Source organism: Argiope bruennichi, chromosome 6 (genome assembly GCF_947563725.1).
Source record: "Argiope bruennichi chromosome 6, qqArgBrue1.1, whole genome shotgun sequence".
Taxonomy (NCBI): Eukaryota; Metazoa; Arthropoda; class Arachnida; order Araneae; family Araneidae; genus Argiope; species Argiope bruennichi.
In genome coordinates, this window is record NC_079156.1 from 100302898 (window position 1) to 100328263 (window position 25366).

At 28.7% G+C, this 25366-nt stretch overlaps 2 protein-coding genes across 6 annotated transcripts in view; one reads left to right on the forward strand and one right to left on the reverse strand.

The window, feature by feature from the left end:
- The window catches only part of LOC129972410 (cytochrome P450 2C15-like), a 102069-nt gene extending 91046 nt beyond the window's left edge, over window positions 1–11023 (reverse strand). Inside the window, exon 1 of the mRNA XM_056086544.1 lies at window positions 10947–11023. Within this exon, the coding sequence (XP_055942519.1) occupies window positions 10947–10951 (5 nt within the window). The 5' untranslated portion in view covers window positions 10952–11023. The remainder of the gene's footprint in view (window positions 1–10946) is intronic.
- LOC129972409 (sodium-dependent phosphate transport protein 1-like) overlaps window positions 1–25366 on the forward strand; it is a 71398-nt gene that overhangs the window by 29818 nt on the left and 16214 nt on the right. For 4 of the 5 annotated variants that reach the window (XM_056086540.1, XM_056086537.1, XM_056086539.1 and 1 more), the window contains 5 exons: window positions 9027–9223; window positions 15513–15752; window positions 18751–18934; window positions 21439–21569; window positions 24991–25140. In XM_056086540.1, the coding sequence (XP_055942515.1) occupies window positions 9027–9223; window positions 15513–15752; window positions 18751–18934; window positions 21439–21569; window positions 24991–25140 (902 nt within the window). Of the gene's footprint in view, window positions 1–6413; window positions 6858–9026; window positions 9224–15512; window positions 15753–18750; window positions 18935–21438; window positions 21570–24990; window positions 25141–25366 lie in introns of those variants that run through there. The other variant, XM_056086541.1, reaches the window with a different exon arrangement.

Genomic DNA, 25366 nt, shown 5'->3' on the forward strand with positions numbered 1-25366 from the left:
AACTAAATGGCGCTCATATTTAATTGATTAATTTTTAATTAAAATAATTACGTTAAAGTTTCTTTTGTGTCTATCGATGCCAAAATTAAATGCTTCTCTCCAACATTGTTAATAACAATTTAAACAGCATATAAATCCTAAATTAAAATGTAGAGCAGTAGAACTGTGAATTACTTGCCGGAAATATTCACAAAGCTGAATCTCGTGACCGATTGTGTGTGGAATTCCTTTCAGATAAATGCCATTGCGGCGACGTCAGGTCTGGTTCATTAACACTCTCCTCTTCCAAATACGTGACCCGACTCCAATTGGGCAGGTTATCAGTTTTGTAGTAAAGTCTATTCACCAAACTGTTACATAACATGAAATGTATTTCTTTGCTATTTTTATCTACTTATTCGGTGGTTTTTCGTAAGATTCGTTATGTAACATGAAAGATCTGTGTAGAGGTATGTGAGGGTTTACCCAGGAAAGTGAAACTGGAAATGAATTGATAATTAAAAGATTACCCGCGAGTTACTGGTCATAAAACTACTGAGGACATGAACTTTTGATCTGAGTATGTGGGGGTATGTCGGAGAGATTTTAATAAAACATGTGTTTTATGACTGGAGTTAATGCTTTTGAGGATTCATGCAAACAATTGGAAAACGTAAAAATATAGACTATAAATCATTAATCATAATTCTTTCTTCACGAATTTGCATAAGTCATATTATTTACAGTAGTATGCTGTTTTTGTGTCTGAATCTCAGTTTTGTCATTGGGAGACCGTCTTTGAATTTTAATTTACCTGAACTCCATCACTCGCACGTGTTTATACACGTGAACAGTGCATATCCTATGCAAGCTATAGCTTAGGTAGCCCCCATTTTCCTAGGGGCTCTAAAAATTTTTTCAAATGTGCAAATATATATGCAAAATGCACTAATTAAGTGGGGCATATAAAGAGTTCTATACTTCCTATCTGCTATCATTTTATACTTCATAAATATGAGAAAGTGCTGAGAAAGAACCACAAGCGGATCTATTAAAAGATGTGACTGTCCTTGTTGTCATATAAAAAAATGTTTAAAACTTAACAAATCTTATGAATTCTAAAATATTTGGGTGATATTTGCATTCCATCAAATAATAGGCAAGATTCCTGTTTGTTTTATTACGTTCACTCCATAATATCGAAAATCCTTTTCAGTAATATAGTTACTTGAATATTGGAGAATGTGGAGTTATAAGGGCTAAATAAAGAAACAAAAGCATTTTTACAGTTAATAGAATAAAAAATTAACCTTCAATAAAGCATTAAAGTTAAAAATGTTTTCAAAGTGAAACTAAGTTTATTAATTTATTAAAAGAGAGAGGACTCCATTATTTGCATTGCTTGAGCTATGAAGTACTTAAATCTGACTCTGTAAATAGATTTGGGCCTCAGTGGAGAGTCTAACTACCTCTGTTTCATGTATTTAACGAAAATTCAAGAAATTTACATAATTACTAGCAGGAAATGCTTCAAAACTGAATTTTGGTTTACTATGTTTTATTTAATTATTTAGGCACATTTGGACTTGCGAGGTGTTTCGTAATCATGAAGTTCAAATTAAAGATTTGAGTTTATGTGCATGCTTGGCATTAGTTCTCATCAAATGCATAAAAATAGAATTTAATCGGTGAGAAGAAACAGGATTAGTCTGAAATTTTCGATTAGTGATAATCAGATTTGGGCAGGTATTGTAATTCTATACGCATATCTTAAAAATTTGAAGCATGCCTGGAACCAATGAAGAAAGGTCGGTAAAAACAGGATATCAGAAAAAAAAAGTAACTCTTTCAAAATAAACTTAAAAAAAAAAAAAAGAACGATTTTCACTTTGTTCTATAAAGAAAAGATTAAAGTTTACTTTTAATGAAATGTAAAGAAAAAAAAAATGATGAAAATTTACTACAATATGTAATGTTTTCAGATGAGGGAAAGTTTCATATATCAGGTGTTATTAAGACATAATATTCGGATATGGGGATAGAAGATTTTCATGCCGTTCTGGGGGAAGCTAGAGACAGTCCAAATATAAATATTTAGTGTGTTTACTCCTCGATCGAATTATTGGGCATTTTTCCTTTTGCTATGGGATGTATTTGCCCCATGAAATAGAGTTATAAGGAATATAGGATTTTATTAGGGATAATCTGAAAGTTAATGTATTTTAATGCTATTTCAGGTACATTTAGCTTAACTTGAATCAATAGCATAGGATAGTTTATTCTTATTTTAATCCAAGTTACCTCGATTGTCCTTCGAGCTCTTTTTTTCCTTGTACTTTTAACATTTTAAATCGCTTCATGTTACTATATTTGCAAAAACGCATCTTAATGAAAAATGGAAATAGAACTCTGACTGAATAAAGTGCAAAAAACTAAGGAAAATTAAAAAGACAGTTACTACTACAGCTGTCTGTCCTACGGGGGAGGGGGGGGGCAGACAGCTTGAGGATGAGAAGCTTTCAGCATAGAAGTTGGTTCATGCCACCCTTACTAGGTGTCGCCCTCGTCATCTGACCTAGGTTCAAAATTACGAGGTCCGTTCCAAAATAGCCCTACTGTTGCTTTGAAATTGGACCTTAATATAATTAAACTAAATTAAACTCGCCACCCTTGTGGATATACAAAAATGTGGGGGTCTGGCTCTTCACATCGATGACGGAGCGTCCTTCCTTAGAGAAGGGTTGTACCGTGGCCGATGATGGCCCTTAGGACTCGCCCACAGTTTCCTCCAATCTTGTTGTTGTTGCGGCGGTTCGGTTATTCAGATTTTTCCTTGTGCCTACTAGCGGATCAGAGTAGCCAATTTATGGTTGTGGTTACCGCAGCTGTCTAATCTACTTGGCGCTCTTAGTAACATAAAATTAACGGCAGTGCCAATCTGATTCTCGCGTTTTGTTCTAATCTTGAATGACAAATAGAGAAACACTGATTTAAGAATTCAGTCAACTTTTTATAAGTATCAGTACAGAATACAAAGATTCAAAATCTTTAATTATTTCCAAAGTGATGTTGGTTAAAACAAATTGTAGAAAATTTAAATATTGACAACAAGAATGTACAGTGACAGCATAAATTACGGATTACCGCACAAATTACAGATTATAAGGAAAATATAGAGATGAAGCTACTCGTAATGAAGAAAAATTCAATTATGTTAATCCATTCCCTGTTTGGTATCCGTTCCCTAAAAATATACAATTATTGTAATTTCATTAAAAAAATGAGCAAGTGTACAACATTCTAAAATGCCTTGGGAAAAAGAGTGGAAAATCGGTTTCAAAATTTCAAAAATTCAGTTAAAAGAAGCAAGCCATTTTAAATAAAAGTGTTGAAAGGGCTGGTCCATTAACAAAATTTAAAAAATTCGAATAAAAAGTTGCGTTATTGTGTGCATGGTGTGTCTACCTAGTTTTTCAGTTTTGATAACCGGTTTTGTTTTAATATGAATCGTCTGGATCAAATATCGAGGAACATATGTTTTTGAACAAAGCGGCGTTCATTACGTTCTTTTTATCAAAGTTTCTTTTCACTTTTTTTTCTTACTTTTTTTTAACTGCGCCTCTCCTTTTACTTTGTTGACAAGTTAGGTTTAATTAGGTCACAGCAATAGACCGGGAGGCCTGGTTTATGTTGTTCAACAAGTGTCTGCATTATCTCGTTGCTGAGCAAGTAGAATTTTGGCAAATAATTTCAGCTGATTTCTTGAAATATTATTTGTAGTTTTGTTTAACATTGTAGGTATCTTGTAAAAATTAAAGGATTGAGTTTTTAAATGTGGAAACTGGTTGAAACCAAATTGTTTGAAAATTGAATTTGAATGAACTCTGTATCAAAATTTATAACTTAATGATTTTTTCTTTGCGCTAAAAAATGTTTTGGGCAAATGTAACCAAATACAATACTGTAAACTGTACTTGGTTACATTTGCACAGGATATTTTTGTGAGCTTGTCGAATGTTTTAAAAATATCTAGTAATGCCTTATTCATATTTTTTACCTATATGAAAATATTATCAAAATTTCGATAAGTTAAAAAATTAAAAACTTACATTTGTATGTGATGAAAAATTCATAATGCTTTCTAATCAACATTATTCGAATTAAATGTAATATTTCAAATTTTATGGAAGAAAGTGAAAGAAGTTGAAATGAATTTTGGCATTATGTAATAATTCATCGATTAATGGCAAAGAAACTGACATTTTGAAGACAACATTTGAGAAAGGAATTGTATAAACAACCTAAACCAATTACTAGAATTGGTTTAATTTTAAATTTAATTGAAGCAAAATTTGATCCAATATTTAAATCAACAATCTTGAAGTCTAAATCTGCTATTATAAAGGTTTCATAAGAATTTTAAATGCAAATTGTTTTTAATTCAAACTTGCTTTATTTCATTTTTTATTAAGAGAAACGATTTTGCATCTGAGAGAACTACAATTTTATTGCAAGTGATACACCTTTTTAAGTACATAGCACGGGGTCATAATTACTTTAAACTTCGGTGTACCATCCGCAAGTAAATGCAGGGAAATTCTTACAATGTCTTCTTTCAGGTTTTTTTAACATTAAAAAAATGGCAACCTTGATTTAGTTAATTTATAAATTTTAATGAAATTTATTAATTTATTTCTCACAACTAATTCATTATTTTTTTCAATCAATTTTTTTTTGTTTTATGATTGTAACGATGGTATTTTAGAATCAATTTCCTATTTGCTACCTCATTTGATAGTTTAAAAATATTGTTCACCTCTAGATCATGAAGATAAAATACATTTTAATATGTTTAGAATTTAACTTTGTAGGTTCATTAATTAATTTTATTAAATTTCGATTTCAAATGAATGGCGTCATCAAGTTGGAAATTAAAAAAATATTGAATTCAGGCTTCTATGATGTTTATAACCATGAATCATAAATTAAAGATAAAAAGAACATAAATATTTAAAATAAGAAAATATTAATTTTAAGTTCTCTATTAAAAACAAGGTTTTATAAGTTCTTTTTGAATTAATTTTGTATGCATTTCCTTTTAACTATTATGAAATAATACTTAATTTTTTAACTTTTTTTCTAACTTCGGAATGGTAACTTATTTACTGATGGAATTGTGGTTTTAAGAAGTCAAAAAATTATAACTACTGGTAAAGGATCAGAGAAATCATGGAGACCTTGCATTAATCAATTAATATCAGTTCGAGCTGTACAGAATTTTTTAAAAACTAAAGGGTGATTAACAGCACTTTGTTTTCCCAGACAAAATGATGGGTATTTAAAAAGAACTTAGCAATTATTGCTCAGCATTTCCTTATCTATTACATTATAGATAAGGAAAGGATCATAATTAGTTTAGCCGCGCCTTAGTTTTCATAATTAGTTTCATAAAAATGCTACTATTTTTTATCATGTTAGAACATGATGTTGTTTTGATTTGAGGTTTTTGAAGTTATAAAATACACGACCATAAAATTGGCGATTTATCGCTTTTGAGGCATCCGTTTTTCGATTTTCGGTCAAAGGTTATTGCATTTGGTGCCTTATCACCAAAAAAGTTACAACTTTGCACAAATATCCGCCATGTACTCGATTTGCCTCTCTGGCCAATAAAGGGCAGGGCCGTAAGAAGTTATCACCCGAAGAAACACAGAGAAGAAAATGGGAATGAACGCGAAACAGCGAGGAAAGAGGCAACGAAAGTTTTATAATATAATTTTTAAAATTTTCAATATTTCTAAGAGTTCGAACGATTTTGAGCTGGGGGAAAAAAACGTATTTTTCTAAATATCGACGCATGCGTTATCTGATAGTCACGTGATTGTTTCAAACCGGCTTAAACTGTTTAATGACTTAAATTAAGACAAACAATGACTTAAACATAATAAGGTTCTCACATAATAACATGATATTTGCGATACCAGATTTCAGTTATTTTTTTTAACCATGTAAAAACATGATGTTGTTTTGGTTTGAGGGTTTTTTTTTTTTCCTTTTCGTATTTAAACATTTCTTGATTATATCGAACAAGAGAATGAAGCATTTCTTGTTATGCTGTGCGCCAATGCAATGCTTTCTTTCACTAAGAAAAATTATTTTGATGCATTTCATTATCGTTTGCAGTATAAAATAATTTTTATTTTATATAATCATTTCAATTGTATCTATCATCAATCTTCTTTAGAATTTTCCAAAAAGGTACAATTTTTCTTTGACAGAAAAATTTTCTTATCAATTTTATTTTTACAGGCATCGGCCTTGAGTAAGAATCCTTATAAACAAAATAGTATTTACATCAATCAGCATTTCATGTTTATGTCAAGGGCTGATAAGTTAAGAAATCGAAGCATTTTTATTTCTTATTTTAAGTGATTTAGCAAACATCATATTAGACACCATTTAGATCGTACTAATGTTGCCATTTACCAAAGGATAACATCTCGGCTAAATTAAATCTTCTGTGATGATTTGTCAATATCAGAAATTTGCCATGAAATCTGAAACTAGGCCAAAGTGACACGGGAAGGAATAAAGTTACAAAAATTGCTATCTTTAAAACGTCTGATCATTCCGATAAGATCTTTTACTGTTACTAAACTAACAAGAAAGAAAAACAAAACAGCTACGATGCAAATTAAGATTACACTAAGCATGATTTTCCTGTTAAAAGACTTCTACTTTTACGGAATAAAATACGGAGAATGCTTTCCCATTTGGTGAGATGGCTTTCTCGTGAATGTAGATAACTTTTCGTTGAAATAAAATACTTAAAAAATCGTTTGCGATCATGGATTATTATCAAGGAAAAAATCGTCGCTGTAAGTAATGATTTTTTTTTTTTTTGTATTTTTTGAAATTAATGTTATTGTTGTATTTTTGAAATTTGAAATTTGATTTCGATATTTCATTGCATTATCTAATTATTGTTATTAATTATATCTATATTTGATCAAATTATTTCCTACTTTTTGTTAGAAGGGGGAAGAAAGAATGACTAAGTTTGAAAAAATTTGCATTTTTTTTTCAGCATTTTTGATAATTTTATTGACACCATATTTTGAGGAGCTAATATACACAGAATTGCTGAAAATGTCATTTTCATGTATTTTATTAATAAAGAATGTTTGTTTTAACAAACTGTCAGTTCATTTAAATATTACTTATACTTTGAAATTTGCAAGGAGAAATTGAAGCAAGTGCTATGCGCGAGAAAATAAAAATCTGTTTAATTTTTGCATTCGATAGAATATTAACGAATCCATAAACAAAGTTTTCTTTAATTAAATTGTTTTTCAATGCAAAAATGTTTTTTTATATAAAATATTATAACGCAAATCAATTCTTTAAACTTTATTTTTAATTAAAATGAAAAAAAAAATTGCATCAAAGAATTTTTCTTTCTTGAAAAATGGGAGATTGCTCCAAATGATTTTTTTAGCGACTGAAAAAACTAATTTTCCATAATTTATTAATTGTTTTAAAGAATTTAGTTAAATATTAAGAAACTGTAGAAGAAAGAGAATAACGTTTATTAACACGATGAGAGGCAATCTTCTTTTCTTGCTAATAAATCCATTCCAATCCAGTTCCATCATTTGTTATAGGCCAGAAATGAATTAATATTCAGTCGACGACAAGATGAACCGATATAGAAACAGATTAAAATGTTGATTGACTCTTACATACTGCGATGAGTAACAAATAGGAAATATTTTTGGACGATAATTTTTTCGCAGAACTAGTAATAATTCGTCTTATCCAGCATTATCAAAACATTATAGTCTTATCTAATATTATCGAAACATTACAGTCTTATCTAATATTATCGAAACATTACAGTCTTATCTAATATTATCGAAACATTACAGTCTTATCTAATATTATCGAAACATTACAGTCTTATCTAATATTATCCAAACATTACAGTCTTATCTAATATTATCCAAACATTACAGTCTTATCTAATATTACCGAAACATTACAGTCTTATCTAATATTATCCAAACATTATAGTTTTATCTGATATTATCAAAACATTATAGTTTTATCTGATATTATCAAAACATTACAGTCTTATCTAACATTATCAAAACATTATAGTCTTATCTAATATTATCAAAATATTGTTGTCTAATGAAAATGAAAAAAAGATAGTTTGAACGATTTTGGTTAGGAATTTTACTGCCCTATACTCATTACGTTTACGGTCATTTTTATCTTCATTTACTGCATATATTTATGCTATTTATTTTTGATCCTATTTATACTGATAATATATAAAATCATTTATATCATGATATGACTAGATTATGATTGATAAGATCTTCTTTGATAGCGGATACATATATTAATTTTGGGATTTGCATATGCTAAAATATAAAATTCATTATTTATTGAAATAGCTACATATTTTAAAGAGTAAAACATGCTTGTTCTGTTCTGTAATTTGATTAGTGACTTCATAAAAAACAATCTACACAGCGTTAAATAGCCAAAGATTTTAGATTGAAGAAGTGTCGAAAATAATTATAAAAAAAGTCGCTTCTATAGCCTCTATAGGTGTTTTCTGAAATGTTGTAAAGGAAAAATAATTCCAACAATATTCATACAAAAAACAAAAACAGTTTTTTTGAAAAATAATATTGCTTCGTGCAAATATAATTGTCGTATCAATAATCCATGTTGATATTAGAAATTGCAATGCATCTTTGCATGTTTAAACAAAATTTTATTTTCTACATCATGCAGTTAAATCATGTTTTTATTTTATTATGTGATTATAGCTAGTAAATTCAAAGTGAATTACTGGTGAATGTGTAGGATTTTTAAAAAATTTTTACTCTTCCAAACTGGTTGCATTTACTATTTCATGAAATAAGTAGGTGTTATATGAAGTAACTGAATTAAATACTTAAAAGATATATAAATCGCTTGAAGCTTTATAAAATGTTTATTTTAAATATTTTTCTTTTATTTTCTTCTAATAGGGGACTCATTTCTGAAACGGAGGCATACCGTGACTTTGTTAGGTTTCCTATGCTCCGTTGTCATGCATTCCCAGAGGTTGAACCTCAGCATAGCCATGGTGGCAATGGTGAACTCAACAAGCATACTCACTACCTCTTCCCACCGGAATTCGACTGAATGTCCCTTACCACAGAAAGAACATGCCACTTTAGAAACTGTAAGTAACATTACTTAATTGATTAATTCCTTATTAATGTCCAGCATGAATATGAAACAGATTTCACTTTTTTTTTTTCTAAGGACATACTAAAAGAATCTATGAATTTGCAAGAAAATGACTGTATAACATTCAAAGTCAGCATAAATGAAATTAACTTGGGGATTCGAAAGTATAAAACATTATTTTGATACTTTTTATACTGACATGTACGTTTGAATCAATGACAAGGACATCCGAAATGGCATCTCTGTTCTAAATTTTTACATCCATTTTCTGAGACATTTTGATCTAAAGTATTTATTATACAACAAATTCGCATATACGACGTAAGTTTTTGGAATAGAGTATCGGATTCGCTATCCTCTGGATCGGTACTCTGAATTAATTCATCACATTATGAGAGATACCTGACCGCGGTGGCCTGGTGCAACCGCAGGGCACAAAAGGGTTCAATTTCGAGACCCGATTCCACCGAAGAATCGTAGTGTAAGTGGGTTTAGTGCTCGCTAAATCCCTCAGGATCAAATATTCTACTGCTGTTGTAGTGCGGAGCTTGGAGAAGAGGATTACCAGATCAGGTGTCGTCTTCGTCATCTGACCTCGGTTCAAAATTAAGAGGAGCTTCCAAAGATAGCTTTAGTGTTAAATTAAAACAGGATGTCAATAAAACGAACTAAAATACGAAAGACAATTTGACTCTCATAACGAGAACTTGATTAGCGAAAGTCCCCGCATCCGACGATGGAGGAAATCTTGTTACAAAGTTATCTTTTAATATTTTCTTTTTGATGGAATCCTTTGTTTGAGTCGTACTCGCAACAGAGGAGTATGAAATGTCATGCTTAAAATTTTCTTAATTCTTATAAATAAATCTTAATGATAGCAGTTTTAATAAGCGTGAAGCCTATGATTTACAGATGTACTGTATGTACTGTACAGATCTGTATGTACAAAAGCAAGAATCTAGCTAAAATATTTTTTGAGTGTAAAAATTCATAAAATAACTAACAGAACTACTCTGTAATGAAATAAAACTCATTTCATTATTTTTTCTAACAAACTTTTATTTTTATCTGCATTAAAATCGTCTGATAATGCTAGAACTTTTGTTATTTTGCGAAAGCAAATAATTGATAATTTCGATTCAGTTTAAATTTTCAAAAGCAAAATAACAAAGATTCTTTTAATAACAATTTCATAATTTTTTTTGAGAATAAAAAATAATTATGATTGGCTTTTTTTGAATATTTCTCCACTCTTGCCTCAAGAGTATAAGGAATAAAGCAACAAATGTAATAATATTCCTAATTAAAAAATTTTAATACATTGAAAAAAAATAACAGTATGAATCCGAATCATGTTCTTGATTCAAACTTAAAATAAACTTTTAACGGATTTAAAATTATTTTTACGCAAGATCCGCTTTTTATAATCAATATTTCTAATAATAAAATTGTTGCTATAAATTAGAATCTGTCAGTTTTATTTATATTAAACAAAGCAAGTGTAATAACATTTCAGCACCGTTATGTATATTAACTAATTTAGGAGACGTTTATCAGGATTGTAACGGTTAACTATAATGAAAATTTAATAAGAGAATATTTCGATATTTATAAAAGCCATGAATTACTAAAAAGATCTTGACATAAGTGAGAGTAACATGATTTTTTTATTTATCTATAAATATTTTTATATCCTAAAACTTAGAATGTCTTACTTCATTAAGAGCCATGAATCTGGAAAAGCCGATTTCGTAGAAAGAAAAAATGTTCCAAAATGAAGACGAGGGGATGAAAGACGAGTTGTTTGTTAATTAGACCTTGCAAAACTGTGTGTAGAAATCGAGGTCGATGTCACGACTAGATGCAAGTCCGTGACCTACTAGAAATGCTAAAAAATCATCTGCGATAATGAAATATTTTTCTGCGAAGATAAATTTATTTTTCGCAGAACATTACGAGAGTTCTAATTTTTAGCTCTAAATGACAAGCGGGTGCAAGTTCTGGTATGAACAAATAGCTTCTCTGATAAATCAATAGTCTTTTACCTACATTTAGACTTAAGAATTTGATTTTCATCATGTAATGGGGAGTGATATTTATTATATTTTAAAATTTATTTTTGAATAATTAACACAACTATTTAGTTTTTACATGAAATAAGCAAATTTTTGATAAGACATTTAAATCCCCAATTTTAAATTAAATATATGAAATTAACATAAATTACTACTTTTTTATTATATATATATATATATATATATATATGGGCTACTCTGTTATTCTTGTTTATGTCATCCAATGACTTATTTCTTGCATACTTTTTATCCTATAGGAAGGTTAATATAGTTAATCACATTGAAATCCAATAGCATCAGAATGTAATAAAAATGTGTAGAAAAATGTAATGAGTAAAATATATTCTCAAGAGAGAATTAATGTGAGATTTAAAAGAATCGATTAAAATTGCAAAATGTTATGCAAAAATATTTCGGTGAAGTTTATTAATATTAATTTATGCTACGTTTTGAAAAAAAAAATCTGTGAAATCTCAGTTTAATAAATCAATATAGCCGACACACTTCCACTTATTTTTGTGTACTAAACTTATATTTTAAAAACATTAAAAATCATGTTAAAACAGTATTATCTTTGCACAAAAATTTAAATGCATATGTAAAATTATTGTAATTGTAAAAGATTGCAAAATATATGTACCAATTCATTTGAAATTCTATAATGATCTAAAAAGAAGGCTGTAAATTTGTAAGATCAATTGATTTTTATCAAATTTTTGAAGAGTAATATAATAAAAAATTAATAAATTAAGAATATTATATATTCAGGATTTTGAAATGAAAGCCTTTTTAACAGTCCAGCTTCTTAAAACATAAAACCTAATAAATTCATTTTTAAACGTTTAAAGTGCCGGTTGTTAAATCATAATTTTTTCCTATGTGAACGTATATGAATCAAATGACGTAACATCTAAGTTGAAATTACATTGTAATGACAATACAACTGTTAAAAAGTTTTTACTTATTTAATCATCAAAACAACCGCCCAAATGACATCTTGGGATTCAACACTTAAAGAATTGAGGAAAAACATTAGATGCTGACATATAACTCAAATACAACCATTTCTATCAGTCCATTATCTGTCCAACTCATCTTTCAAGTCACGTACCGATACTGCTTATTTGCGTAAGCATTGACAATTCTGACGACAGCACACTGAAAGTGGAATTTTTATTGGCTTCCCTGATAAGTGCTTAGTTTCTGATTTTCGACTTTCGAGGTCAACCAAATAGTGATTTTCAGTTGTTTTTTGATGTAGACAAAAGAACGTAGGATATTTCAGTTACATTTATTCTCCATTCTACTGATGCACTATAAATAATAAATGCTGCTGAGTTAATATTTATGATTACCTTTTAGAATTCTGGTCTATATAATTATTTGATTTAATGTTTATAAATCTTTTTGAATATTATTTGTCTAAAAATTCTTGAAAATTATTTTAATTTCCTCCAGTATCAAATCATATCAAGGCTGCATATTGAAGTTTGATACTACATATATACAGTACACTCCCGAGCATCCGGCCTAATGCTGGGAAAGTACATTCCGGATAACAAAAAATTTGGGTAGGCCGGAGTTCCGTGAACTCATTTCTTGCCCACCGATACCAGAAGACAAAGCTTTTTCATACCAAAACTCTGTTATTATACTATTTCCTCATTTCTTACGGCCGCGGTGGCCTGGTGGTAAAGTCTCGGCTTCGGAACCGGAGGGTTTCAGGTTCGCGACCCGATTCCACCAAAGAACCGTCGTGTAAGGGGGTCTGTTGCACGTTAAATCCGTCATGACCAAACGTCCTCCCGCTGGTGTGGTGTGGTATGCAGAGGGGGGTGCCAGCTCAGGTGTCGTCTTCGTCATCTGACCGTGGTTCAAAATTACGAGGTCCGTCCCAAAATAGCCCTAGTGTTGCTTCAAACGGGACGTTAATATAACCAAACCATGAAACCATCCTCATTTCTTATTGAGTACTAAGCCCTCCATTTATCTTAAGTCACGTAGAATGTGAACGCGGTCCGGTGAATCATAAAATCAGTTTCTGGTTTCGAGTTAAAAGAGAAGGTTCTGAAAGGGTAGCTTATATACTGCGTTGCACGTTTAAAGAATTTATTAAAGAAAGAAATAAGTTAAGGGATATAAATTGTTAACAATTTAACATAAACTCTGTAATTTTCACTGTGGGCACACTTAAAAAAAAATTAAGTATACATCAAGAACAATTTACGATTATTGTGTCTCCTGTGCAGTTATAACCAGGAACAACGGCAACGATTGAGGACCGTTACACACTTACGAAACAATGAACAAGGAGCAGAATTCTCCTCTTTTTCGGTCATAATTTGTATTTATACACGACACGTAAAAGGATCGTAGCAGAAGCCTTTTACGTGTCATGTATAAATACAAATACCGATTTAATTAGTTAAAAGAAAACTAGTATCGCAGCATAGTAAATCTAGTAATCTAGTTCGGATAATCACGAACTGGATATTTGGGAGTGTATATTTAATTTGCTGGCTTTATTCATAGTGATCCAGGAGGTTTGAGAAAATGATTTAGTTAAAAACGATGATTAATTGAGTCGTGGCAGAAAAATGGTGCAATGAAGTTTCTGATTTCTTGAAAGTTAAAAAGTGCTAGAGGTGATTTCAAAAATCACTTGATTGATGTCCACAGATAAATTAAGGTCTAGGTCAGAATCTGTTGGTGATAACAAAATATTTATAGCTTTCATTTTTCTAATGATGTTGAGAAAACAAAGTTTGAGGACAAAAGGCTTCTGGCGATGATTAATATATCTGATCAGTTTCTGATAGCTAGTGAAGTTGTAGATGAGAGATATTAAATGATGGAAAGAATTTGTAGCTAGGGAAATTTGATAATTCAACTTTATGAAGATCATGTTTAGTCGGTATGATATCTTGAAATGTTCCAATTAACAAGAATTTAATGCGTGTAATATTAAATGTGACACACTTTATTTAAAACTGCCTTGGAATTTTTTTTTATTTAAAAATAAAGCCAAAATAAATAAATAAAATTTTATAAATAAAATAAATAAATAAAAATAAATAAATAAAATAATAAAAATAAATAAACATTTTTTAAATAAAATTTTAAACAAAAAGCCAGAATTTAAACTTCGCTGACAACAATTGCTTGATTGAAAACTACTGTGATATGATCTTGTGTAATTATATCTGATATTCAGGTTTAAAAATCCAATTAATTTAAGTAAAATAACCTTTTATGTCAGAGAGAGGCTTGTCAAAATATACTAGATATCTTTTAATGGAGTGATATATATATAAATTCATTAAATAAGAATGTTTTAGTGGTGACCCTAATTCTGTATAAATATTTTAATTAGATATGAATGATCATATTTGGATAAGTGATAAATTTAATGAAATAAAAATACATATAGTATTAAATTCATATAGTAATGAGTTGCTAAAATATTTGTAAATGATGTGTTAGACCTTATGTATTAATTTTAACGATTAGAAAAACACAAGCATTTAAAAAAATATCATTTTTTTGGACAAATTTGTTTTAGAACAAATTTGTTTTAAACTATTATATAAACTAACAATTTGAAAAAGATAATCAAATTTCATTCATTCAATTCCGTTGCATTTTTGAGTTTGGTATTTACGAAAAAGACAGAGATATTTATAAAGAAAAATCTTTTTTATTATTATTTTAGTGGACATTATCATGATTTGGATACGAAAAATTCTGACGGTTTTCATATCTTTCGAATTTTTATTTCGGGTAGGAGACAACGATAAAGATTTCTTTCTAAAATTATCGTCCAAAATAAATTTTATTCTTTATAATACAGAACCAAGAACTGAATTTAATTTTATAAAAAGTATGAGTTTTTTTTTTTAATTTTTTGATCCATATACTAGAAATTTCAACTTCATAATTTCATTAATTAATAAATGCTGCTTCAACCTTTGTATGCTATGCTTAACGGTTTTCTTTAGTTTACTATATATATCAGATTCGAAATCATTATTGTTTCAAGAACCCAAAAGAGTTATAATTTCTATATTGCATCCGTCATGTATTCAGCATAATAACAGATCTAAAACTAGTAAGCCACCTAAAAGATTAAATCCATTTTATACTATTTCAAACAAAGAAACTCATTTATTTTGATTTCTAATTTTGATGTTTCCACTTTCTTTTTAGCATCGTACTGGTGAATTTGTATGGGATCCTGAACTTCAAGGTCATATCCTAGGAGCTGGATTTCTAGGGTACCTTCTTGCACAGATTCCAGGAGGTCTACTTGCTGGACGTTTTGGCACCAAACCCATTCTTCTCATAGGACTTTTTGCAGCTTCGATATGCAACTTGCTGTCACCTGTTGCTGCGCAGCAACATGCCTATTTACTGGCTGTCATTCATTTAATACGAGGAATGGGGCAGGTGAGTACTTTTAATCTTAAAAGAAGACTTACTGCTTATATTTAGCATTTTTATATTCAAGATATAAACATTTTTATATCAAAGCATACAAATTATTAAAAATGTGCATAAACCAAATATAATAGTAAAAGAAAAAAAAATCAGCGGGAATGGTTTCATCGAAACTTTTTCGCATACTCTGTAAGAATTTTGTCATGTCAGAGAATGCCTTACATGGCACTGGCGAACAATAGTTACGAATTATTAACCTTTGGCGCGAATTCAGTATTTTTACTGAATCTATCGAGTCATCCTTTCCGAGTTATTTGGAGATTAATCCCTGACATGCGTTAATAGTATCCAAAAATCTAATTCATGTTTTAAACATGTTTTTCGCAAGCGATTGAATTTTTTTTAACATAAAACTGCACTCGTAATCACAAAGTCCTATACCAAATTTGATATATTTCAAGCATTGCATTCTTGGATTATCGCGTCTATATGCTTCTGAAGTGCAGGTCAAGAAACAGTCAACCCCTTAATTGGATTTAACTCAAAATTTGACAATTGCGACGACACTATAGATGTTAATTCTGTGTGCCAAATTTTATGTACCTAGCTTCCTTCGTTTTGTCATTATTGTGTTAAATTACATTAAATTACATCGGACAGGCTTCCTCTGAATAGATTTTACTTAAAAGTTGATAGAAATCTGGAAATTTACTGTAAAGACAGTATAAAAATTTCATCCATTTATTTTAAAGAGTTTTTGAGGTATCTTTGTCACAGACAGACGTACTGACGAATACTTTCAAAAAGTGTGCTTTTCCAACTCAGGGTGGTCTAAAATACGAAGATTCGTAAAAATCTCGAGTTCGAATGTTTTGACTATTATTATACTTTCTCTATACTACGGATACGAGAAAGTAAAAATGTTATATTTAGTCATTAAATAAGTGCCACATTTTAAATGTAACTTTTTCACAATCTTCATTTTATCTTATATTTATAGTTCCTAATTTTAAGTTATTATTTAATACATTGACTCATATTTCATTCACATGTCAATCTTACAAAATTTTAATTAGCAGAAGAGTTATGATTATTACTCATTAACCTTCTAAATCTTCTTATAAGGGTGTCAAAAGGTGAATTATTGTTATTTCGATATTTCTGTATCTAATTTAAATGCTTCATTTTTATATATGCATCCAATATCCCATAAAAGATATTCACGGAAGAAGAAATTGTGAATAAATTGGGACGGAATTATATTATTCTCCTTTTGAAATAACTTAAAATAGGTATTGAATTTATTAGTTCCTTTTTCTTGTTTTTTTCTGCGAATAATTACTAGGTGATTCGGGATTACTTTCTTGTACCTAAACATCTTGCTTTGTTTTGTCTTATCATTCATTTCCTACCTTTTTTTCTCATATTATAATGTGAGACTAAAAAGTAAGCACTTTTTAACCCCATTTTTGGTTTTGATTCAAAAAATAAATGTTGGTGAAATATATGATAGAATCTATATTCAGTTTTAATTATGATAATATTTTGTCGACCAAAAGGGAGTGGTTCAATTCTAATAATATTTTGTGACTTTACATATTATGCTCTATAGTGCTCATGATGTATTATAGCAATCAATACACCATTATGTAAGACTTTTTGTATATTTATAGCAGTATATTGATATTTAAAAAGGCAAATGAAAATCTCTCTAATTACTAATTTGATTGATTCTGTATCAAAATATCACTATTTAAAGTTTCGTTTCTTTTATATCTTCAGGAATATCCACACACATATATATTTAGAAACTGAAAATAAATAGTCAAAATTATTTCTAATAGAGTTTTAAAATCGAAAAATCAAATATTATTTTTTTCAATTAGTCTAAATTTTTTGAGAACATATAATGTTACCTTTTCTTTCTTTTTTTTTGTAATCGTACTCTTTTTTCAAAAGTATTGCGTCTACTTTTAATTTACTCTCTTTCTGTCTATTTTTTCTCTTGTTCAGTATAAATTTTGAAATTGTTTTAATTTAACTTCTCGATAGCTTAGATACTTGGAAGTTTAAGCATAATTGAATTGGATGACATGGCAATATAAACTCGCTTTTTTTGTCTATTTGTTTATTTTGTTATTTGTAATCGATTTTAAACTAATCTAAAATATTCATCTACCCGATGAGTTAGAGACATGAAACTTTAAATATGGTCCAGAACTGGATGACAGCGCGATATTAATTCGCTTTCTTATCTGAGAAACTTTGTTATCACACGTAGCTCATCGGCAAGTTAGTTTAAAATGAATTGCAAAATTTCATATGCTCAGACAATACTAAAAAGCAAGAAAATTCTTATTTAAAAAAGTCCATTTTAATACATTACGGACTAAATAATATAAAATAATTTCTCTTAATCTCATACAAATTTATTTCAAGACACTCTGTATGGGCTGCTAATAGTTGCTAGTAATATAAATATGTTATATTTATTGAAAGATATTGCGATAAAGTTCATATTAAAACCCTGATTTCTTCTTTCATTATTTAATGCATCTGTTTATATCTCGTTATCTTAAATGAAGTATGCCTTTTCAAAGCATTGTTGAAAAACTAATAGTAGTGAGAATATTAATTATCTATCTATGTTTGATTTTGTCTACTCCATGTTTGTAAACGTGAAGTATTATTACAAATATTCGCTCTCTTTTTATGTGTGGGAATTCTGAAATTTCATTTATATTTTCAAAACTTAATCATAATTGATTAATTAGAATTTTTGATTAAATAGTGTATCCTTATAATGTGAACCATCTTTTAGCGAATTAAAGGAATTCGTTTCAAAATTTCTTTATAATTATGATAGAAAATTATGGTTTAATATTTGAATGAGTTTTATTTCCATCTCTTTACTGATTTAAACTTGGGTTTTTCACATTATAATCATTCTGTTCAAATATATAAAAAAATTATATAGGTATACATATTACTCTAATTCTGTTCACAGGGTCTTCAGCAGCCCTCGATGAGTGTCCTAATGGCCAAATGGTTTCCTCGAAACGAAAGAGGATTCTTGTCTGCTTTCATTTACTGCGGTTATCCTCTAGGAGCATTCATTGCAAGTTTGATATCTGGAGCTTTGTGCGACTTGGAATTCTTGGGAGGATGGCCCTTGGTGTTTTATACATTTGGTATGATCCTGTTCAAAATAAAAGTCTTCTTCTTTTTATTATACTTCTTTTACTATTAGATTATGGGGAACAAATTCCTTAAATATCTTAAGGCAAAGACCTTTGAAGAAATGTAGGCAATTTCCTTTCTTTCAAGTCTTAGAAGACAAAACGTCTAATTCACTTTGTATAGACATGGAATTATTTGTTCTTGTGTTGTTGCACTGTTGAGGAGTATTAATGAAAGGAAGAAACATAAAAGCTCTAGTTATATTCTTACCCGACTTTCAATAAAAGTCAAGTAAAATGATATATATGAAACTTTTTAGCAACGAATTGTTTGCTATGCTACTGCTTGCTAGAGCTTTTGTTACATTTCCTCCATTGAATACAATTGAATACCTCCACACATCTCCTGAAGATTTAGCAGAGATGTTGACTATATACATCTATCTATATTTATATAATAGATATAGAAGCTAAATTAAGTTTCTGTTTAAAGTGTTACTAGAGTGCTTCAAGGTCGCATTAATAAAAAGAAGTGACCATACTCTTCCTTCAATTATGAAATAAAATATTCAAAATTTTTGTGATTGTAAATATATGTATGGGTACGAATTTTTTTTTCTTCTTCTAAATTTATATAGAGGTGAATGAACCGCTTCTTTTAAACCTTTTTCTCGCGGTAAAATTCAAAGTGTTTTTTTTTATTGTAAAGAATTGATATTTTTTAAAATTATTTTTATAATAAATGTTGATATATTTAGCAATGTTTACCAAAAAAAAATTACAAAATATGTAATTAAAATTTGGTTTCAGAAAAAGGTCCATTAGAAAGTTAAATAAAATATGTTAAAGAAGTGTAAATCAAATAAATTCATTGATTAAATTGTTAATATATGATCTTTTTTTTACAGTAATTTGCAACAAGTTTTATCAGAAATTATAACTGTATAGTACTTTCTGATATTGTAAAGAATATAAATTATTTTATCAATTTAACTACATAAACACCGTCTGAACAAAAAGTCACTAACTAAATAAAAAAAAGTCCTTTTTAAAATGCTGGGTAGTTTTTAGGCCACTATTTTATTACAACATTTAATGCTTTGTTAGGTAATAAATTATTAAAAAAAACTGTCTGTCTCTTTTACAATTATTTTTTATAGTCTTGTTTTAGGCGCTGCTCAAATCTTGCCATTATCAGATGAATTGTATCTGAACAGAAAAAAAAAATGTTCTGACTACAGCTCCATTCGTTTAAAAACAGAGCAATAAATTGCTACATTTTTTTTTTTTTTTGAAGAATCAATGTTTTGCGGCTGAGAATTCAACTGAGGATTAAAGAAAGTGGGTTAGTGTGTTTAAGAAATAGAGTAAAAAATGTGGAAGAATTTATGGTACCTTAACAAAAGTGAGGCATGAAGTACAAAAGCGGCAGGTACGAGGAAATCTCCATTTTCGATTAATTGTTTTATGATCTCCCCTTTACCGCTTTTGTTGGTGCGGTAGGTCTTATTCCCGAAAAATTATATTTAAAATTATTGCAAGCATAAATATATTTATAGGTATTGCCATACAAAGTGTTTTCTTTATGCAAAAACAAACATAATAATGTGCAGGGTTGTTTGAATGGTAGTATCTCTCTTTAATCCACTTACAAAAAATGTAAGCAATAATATTAGATCTACAAAATCTTGTTATCATACATTTTAGAATAGGGAAACCATTTGAAATAAAAAAAACAATAAATGAAAAAGATATATTTTTACAATAAAGGCCATATTTCTTATATGTATTAAATTGTCTTTAGTTGTTAGTGCCAATTATTAGTATCGATTCTAATATAACTAAAAAGTAATTATAAATATACCTCACGACTGTCTGTATAGTTAAAGTAATTAGGAAAATTAATGAACCAATCTTAAAGTCACAATTACTGTACCAAATTTGATAATTTTATTTCATTTCAAAGCTTTTGACGTTTAAATACGTCATCAGTGGTCCATAACATTCTCTTCCTCCTTCCATTTTCTTGTGATATCACAAAAAAAAAAAAAAAAAACTTGTGGCAATCCCCAATCTACAACTGGACCAGTTTTTTCAGTTGTATCTGGCAATTAATTTCACCAAGCACAGCCAACCAATCGGAATATTTTGTTGAGTGCGCAAATATTATTTAAAATAGTACTTTCATTTTATGTGAAATTTGTAGTCCATGAAACTTGGTTTGCTTTATTAAATTAATACTATTAATATCGTGAAGGGAAAGCCTGTTCCAGAAGCCACCTAATGAATAAATTATTATATAATGGCGATTAAATTACGTTTATACCAGAAAATTGCTTCTCTCTTATTGTTCTTTTTTTTTTTATCCTTTTCGAATTATTCGTTCCTCGATATGTTCTTAAATGTACATGTTAAGAATTCGCTCAAGATTTCTAATCATAATTTTGCATGTGATTTAAGAAGTTGTATTGAAATTTCTATAAAGATTTCAATCTGACTTTAAAGTAATTTTTCAGGCTTGCTGGGTGTATTCGTCGGTTTTCTCATGGTTTTCTTCTTTTTCGAACAACCATCGGATGATCCAAATATAACACCATCTGAACTTCAACATATAATACAAAATCAAGACAATTCTTCTGTTGCTGCAGTAAGTTTCATTTTAAATTCATTCTTATTAAGAAGATGATTGATGTTAAAGAACCTCTTAAATATTCAATGAATTTTAAATGATTTTTTGTAAAGGTATTTGTATTTGCCACTATTCGTGCAGTAGCAACCCTATTAAAAACCATCTGACAGTTGATAGTTTAGAGTTAGTAAAAATGGAGCGTAACACGATAGAACAACGTGTTTTCAATGATAAACAATATTTCAAAAATAATGAAAGTTTGGTGGACACAGTTCGAAAACTTGAGAATTGACCCTTTAGATCGTGTGATTTAACACCACTGGGTTTCTTTTTATGCGGTCAAAGATCTATGTTAACAAGCACTCGTGCATTGAAGGAGGAAATTCAATACTCCATCAACGAAATTTAGCCACATTTATGCAAAATGGTCATAGGAAATTTCAACAAAAGAGTGCACATGTGCCAGCAAAACCTTGTAGGCCATTTGCCCTATGTATTATTCCATATGTATTATTCCTTGTGTACTTTACGATTCAATGAAAATATAACAATTTAAAGAAGAAAACTGTGTTTTTATTTCATTCTAATCATGCATTAACACGTTGTTCCATTATGTAACGCTCCCTTTTTACTAACCCTAAACTATCAGCTGTCAAATGATTTGCTTAGTAGGGTTATCACCTGACTACTTTAATGCACAAATAGTGGCAAATTCAAATCTTGCTTTAATTTTGGGGTAACCTTTATATTTTGAAAACTAAGCTGATATGAACTTATTAGAAATAAGATAAAATTTCAAATGCTTCGAAATTTAATTCCTTTTTTACTTTTATGACCCTAAGTGTACAAAAAGGAACTATTGTAATAGTGATAAAAATAATTTCAAGAATTTTATAAATATCCTCGTTTCACACTTCTCTGAATCTGAGAAACAGACTTTTGGTACTATGTCTATCTGTGAATACCATTACTCAAAAGGAAAGCAAGAGCTAAACAATGAAATTTGGTATGTGGCTTGTTGGGGGCGATTTGAAAGAAAAATTTTAAAACCATGTCATATTTTTTTCACTCTACATAAATAGTAATAGTCTACAATACATACTCTATAATCTTCGCCAGAAAAAATAAAGCTAAATACAAAATCGTGCCATAAAGTCTAAGAATACGATAAAGGTGTGAGGAGAGCCGCTTCTACCAGTAAAATTTACTCACTAGATGGTTGTTTTTGATTAATCAGTCGTTTAGATAAATAATATTGTAGTTGTTCAAGCTCACAATAATAGATATGTAAAGATAAATAGTCCCGAAGATTTTTATAATGGGTTTAAAAATATAGTGACGCTTACAGTGAAGTATTAGTTTTTAGCCTTCTAATTATATTTTGCTTCAAAAATGGCTTAATTTAAAAAAGCAGTTGTTTTTAATTATGTGAAAATGCAATTTTTACCCCCATGACATTCCCCAAAGATTGATGTCAGAGGAATTAATGCGCACTTTGACCCCGGACTACGCAGCTGAAAGTATTATTTGTACATTTTTCATTTTTGCAAAGTATTATCCTAGTTCCTATTAATGTGTAACTACTGCAGTGATAAAGTATTTTGTTTATACGAAGCAAGCCTTCAATTATAAGTCGTTTTCAATGTTATGGAAAAATGTAATCAGCTGTGGTAAGTTTAAAAAGGTATTTTAACAAGTGATACAGACATCATATAAGTTAGGATTTGTAAGAATTATTCACATATGATGAATTAATGAAGATAAATTTCTTAGTGCTAATTTAAAATACGAAGAAAACGTGAATAAGATATTATTCGAATAAGGTTATATACTTCCTCTAAAGATCCAATGGCCTCCATTGAAAATTTATTTGGATTGCAAAATACTAATGATTAATAATTCTTTTACTGGCGAGTGTTGAAAAGCTGAAGGACAAATTTTTTGCATATAAATATTAAATATATAGGATTTGTATAATAATGTTATTTATTTTTAGAATTTATTTTAATTAAATAAATAATTTTAATTTAATTAATTCTTAAAAAGATGTTTCAAACCCAACAACTACCTGCATACATATAAATCGTATAAAATATGCAAAATAAATTCACAAAATATGTGCTAAAAATTAATTTTTTTAGGATAAATATTTAATTTGAAAATTTAGATTATGTTATTAGAAAGTAAATGAACTTACTTTTCTAGTATTAAATTTGTAATAATCAAAGTTATTTCTTAAAGTCTCGATTACACGCTTTTTCATTTATAAATTGTTTCACATCAATCCCTTGAAGACGTATAAAAATGCATTACTGTATTTGACGTATTTGAATAAAATAACATTTTTCGGCTCAGCAACCTATATTATCTGCAATGGAACTTAGCATCTAATATGAATGTCTCTTAAACTTCTAACATATATCGTACTACATTTCAACGTGCTTTCAAATTGAGTTAATATTAATTGTAACACTGAAGTATTCCTGAGTGTGGGAATAGTAAATGAAACATTAATAAGAATTCGCTCTAAAAGAGAAATGATAATTGTATAAGGATCTAATTCTTATTATTTATATTTGCTATTTATTTATTTATATTTTTATTACATATTTATTTATATTTTTATATTTATTTTATATTTTATTTATTATTTATATTTGCTTATTATTTATTTTGCTACTTATTTATATTTGCTTTAATATGAATATTCTGTTCAACATTTGAGAAAAAAATGAGAATCTAGAATTTATTCACTTCCTGTGTTTTTTTAAAAAATGGAATCCTCTAATTTAATTGCTTTAAGATATGCATAAAAAATATATAATTTCAATACAGACATATTTGATTTCGTATTGTATGATAAAGGGTTTAATTTATATGTAAATAATGCTATAAGATGTTATTATAAAAATAGTTTCCTTTTTGAAATAAGAGACCAAATCTATGTAATATATATCCTTTATACGTCATTTAAAATAATGTCCTAACTAGAAACTAATATAGAAAAGAAATCAAATAACATAAATAAAGTGTTATAGCATTTATTATAAAGTTTTGGAAAACAATTCTAGCACTTTTAGGTTATATCTTTCTTCATAAATCATAGACAATTTACATGTAAATGTGATATCAACATATGATGTGATACATATTAATTGAATCTCGACTTTTACTTTTGAAACTCACTGTATTTTTATGATTTAATGCTTGCTATATTTTGCCAAAGTTCAATGTAAATTAATGTTTAGTTAATTGTTAAACCATCCCAGATTACATTTCTCTTGTGGTCTATGAAATCATCTGGATTGAAAAATAATTTACTCCTTAACCTTAACTTTAACCTTTATGCAGGAATTTGACATCAATTCATTTTACTACGAAATATCAAAAAGTATTCTGCAGAGTTTTATTCATTTTCTTTGTTAATTTTTTGCTGTAGAGGCCTCCTACACCTTGGAAAGGAATATTGTTTTCTGTGCCCACCTATGCTCTAGTCCTTGCTTTATTTGGGCAGTACTGGATGGCTTTCTACTTTTTATCTGTACATCCAACTTACATGGGAACTATTCTTAACATTCCTATCAAAGAGGTAAGGTGATTTTACAAATTGATAAATTATTATAAAATAAAAAACTGAGATTTTATGTGTGTTAAGCTATTTACTTTTTCCGTATTTATACCTTCCATATTTGATTGAACATTATTGAAGAACAATGAAAATAAATAAAAGCACAAATGATGCACTCCGTTAAAAGCATATTTGATTATTTTATTGAATCTAATAATAAAATTTCATATTTGATTGAACAAATATT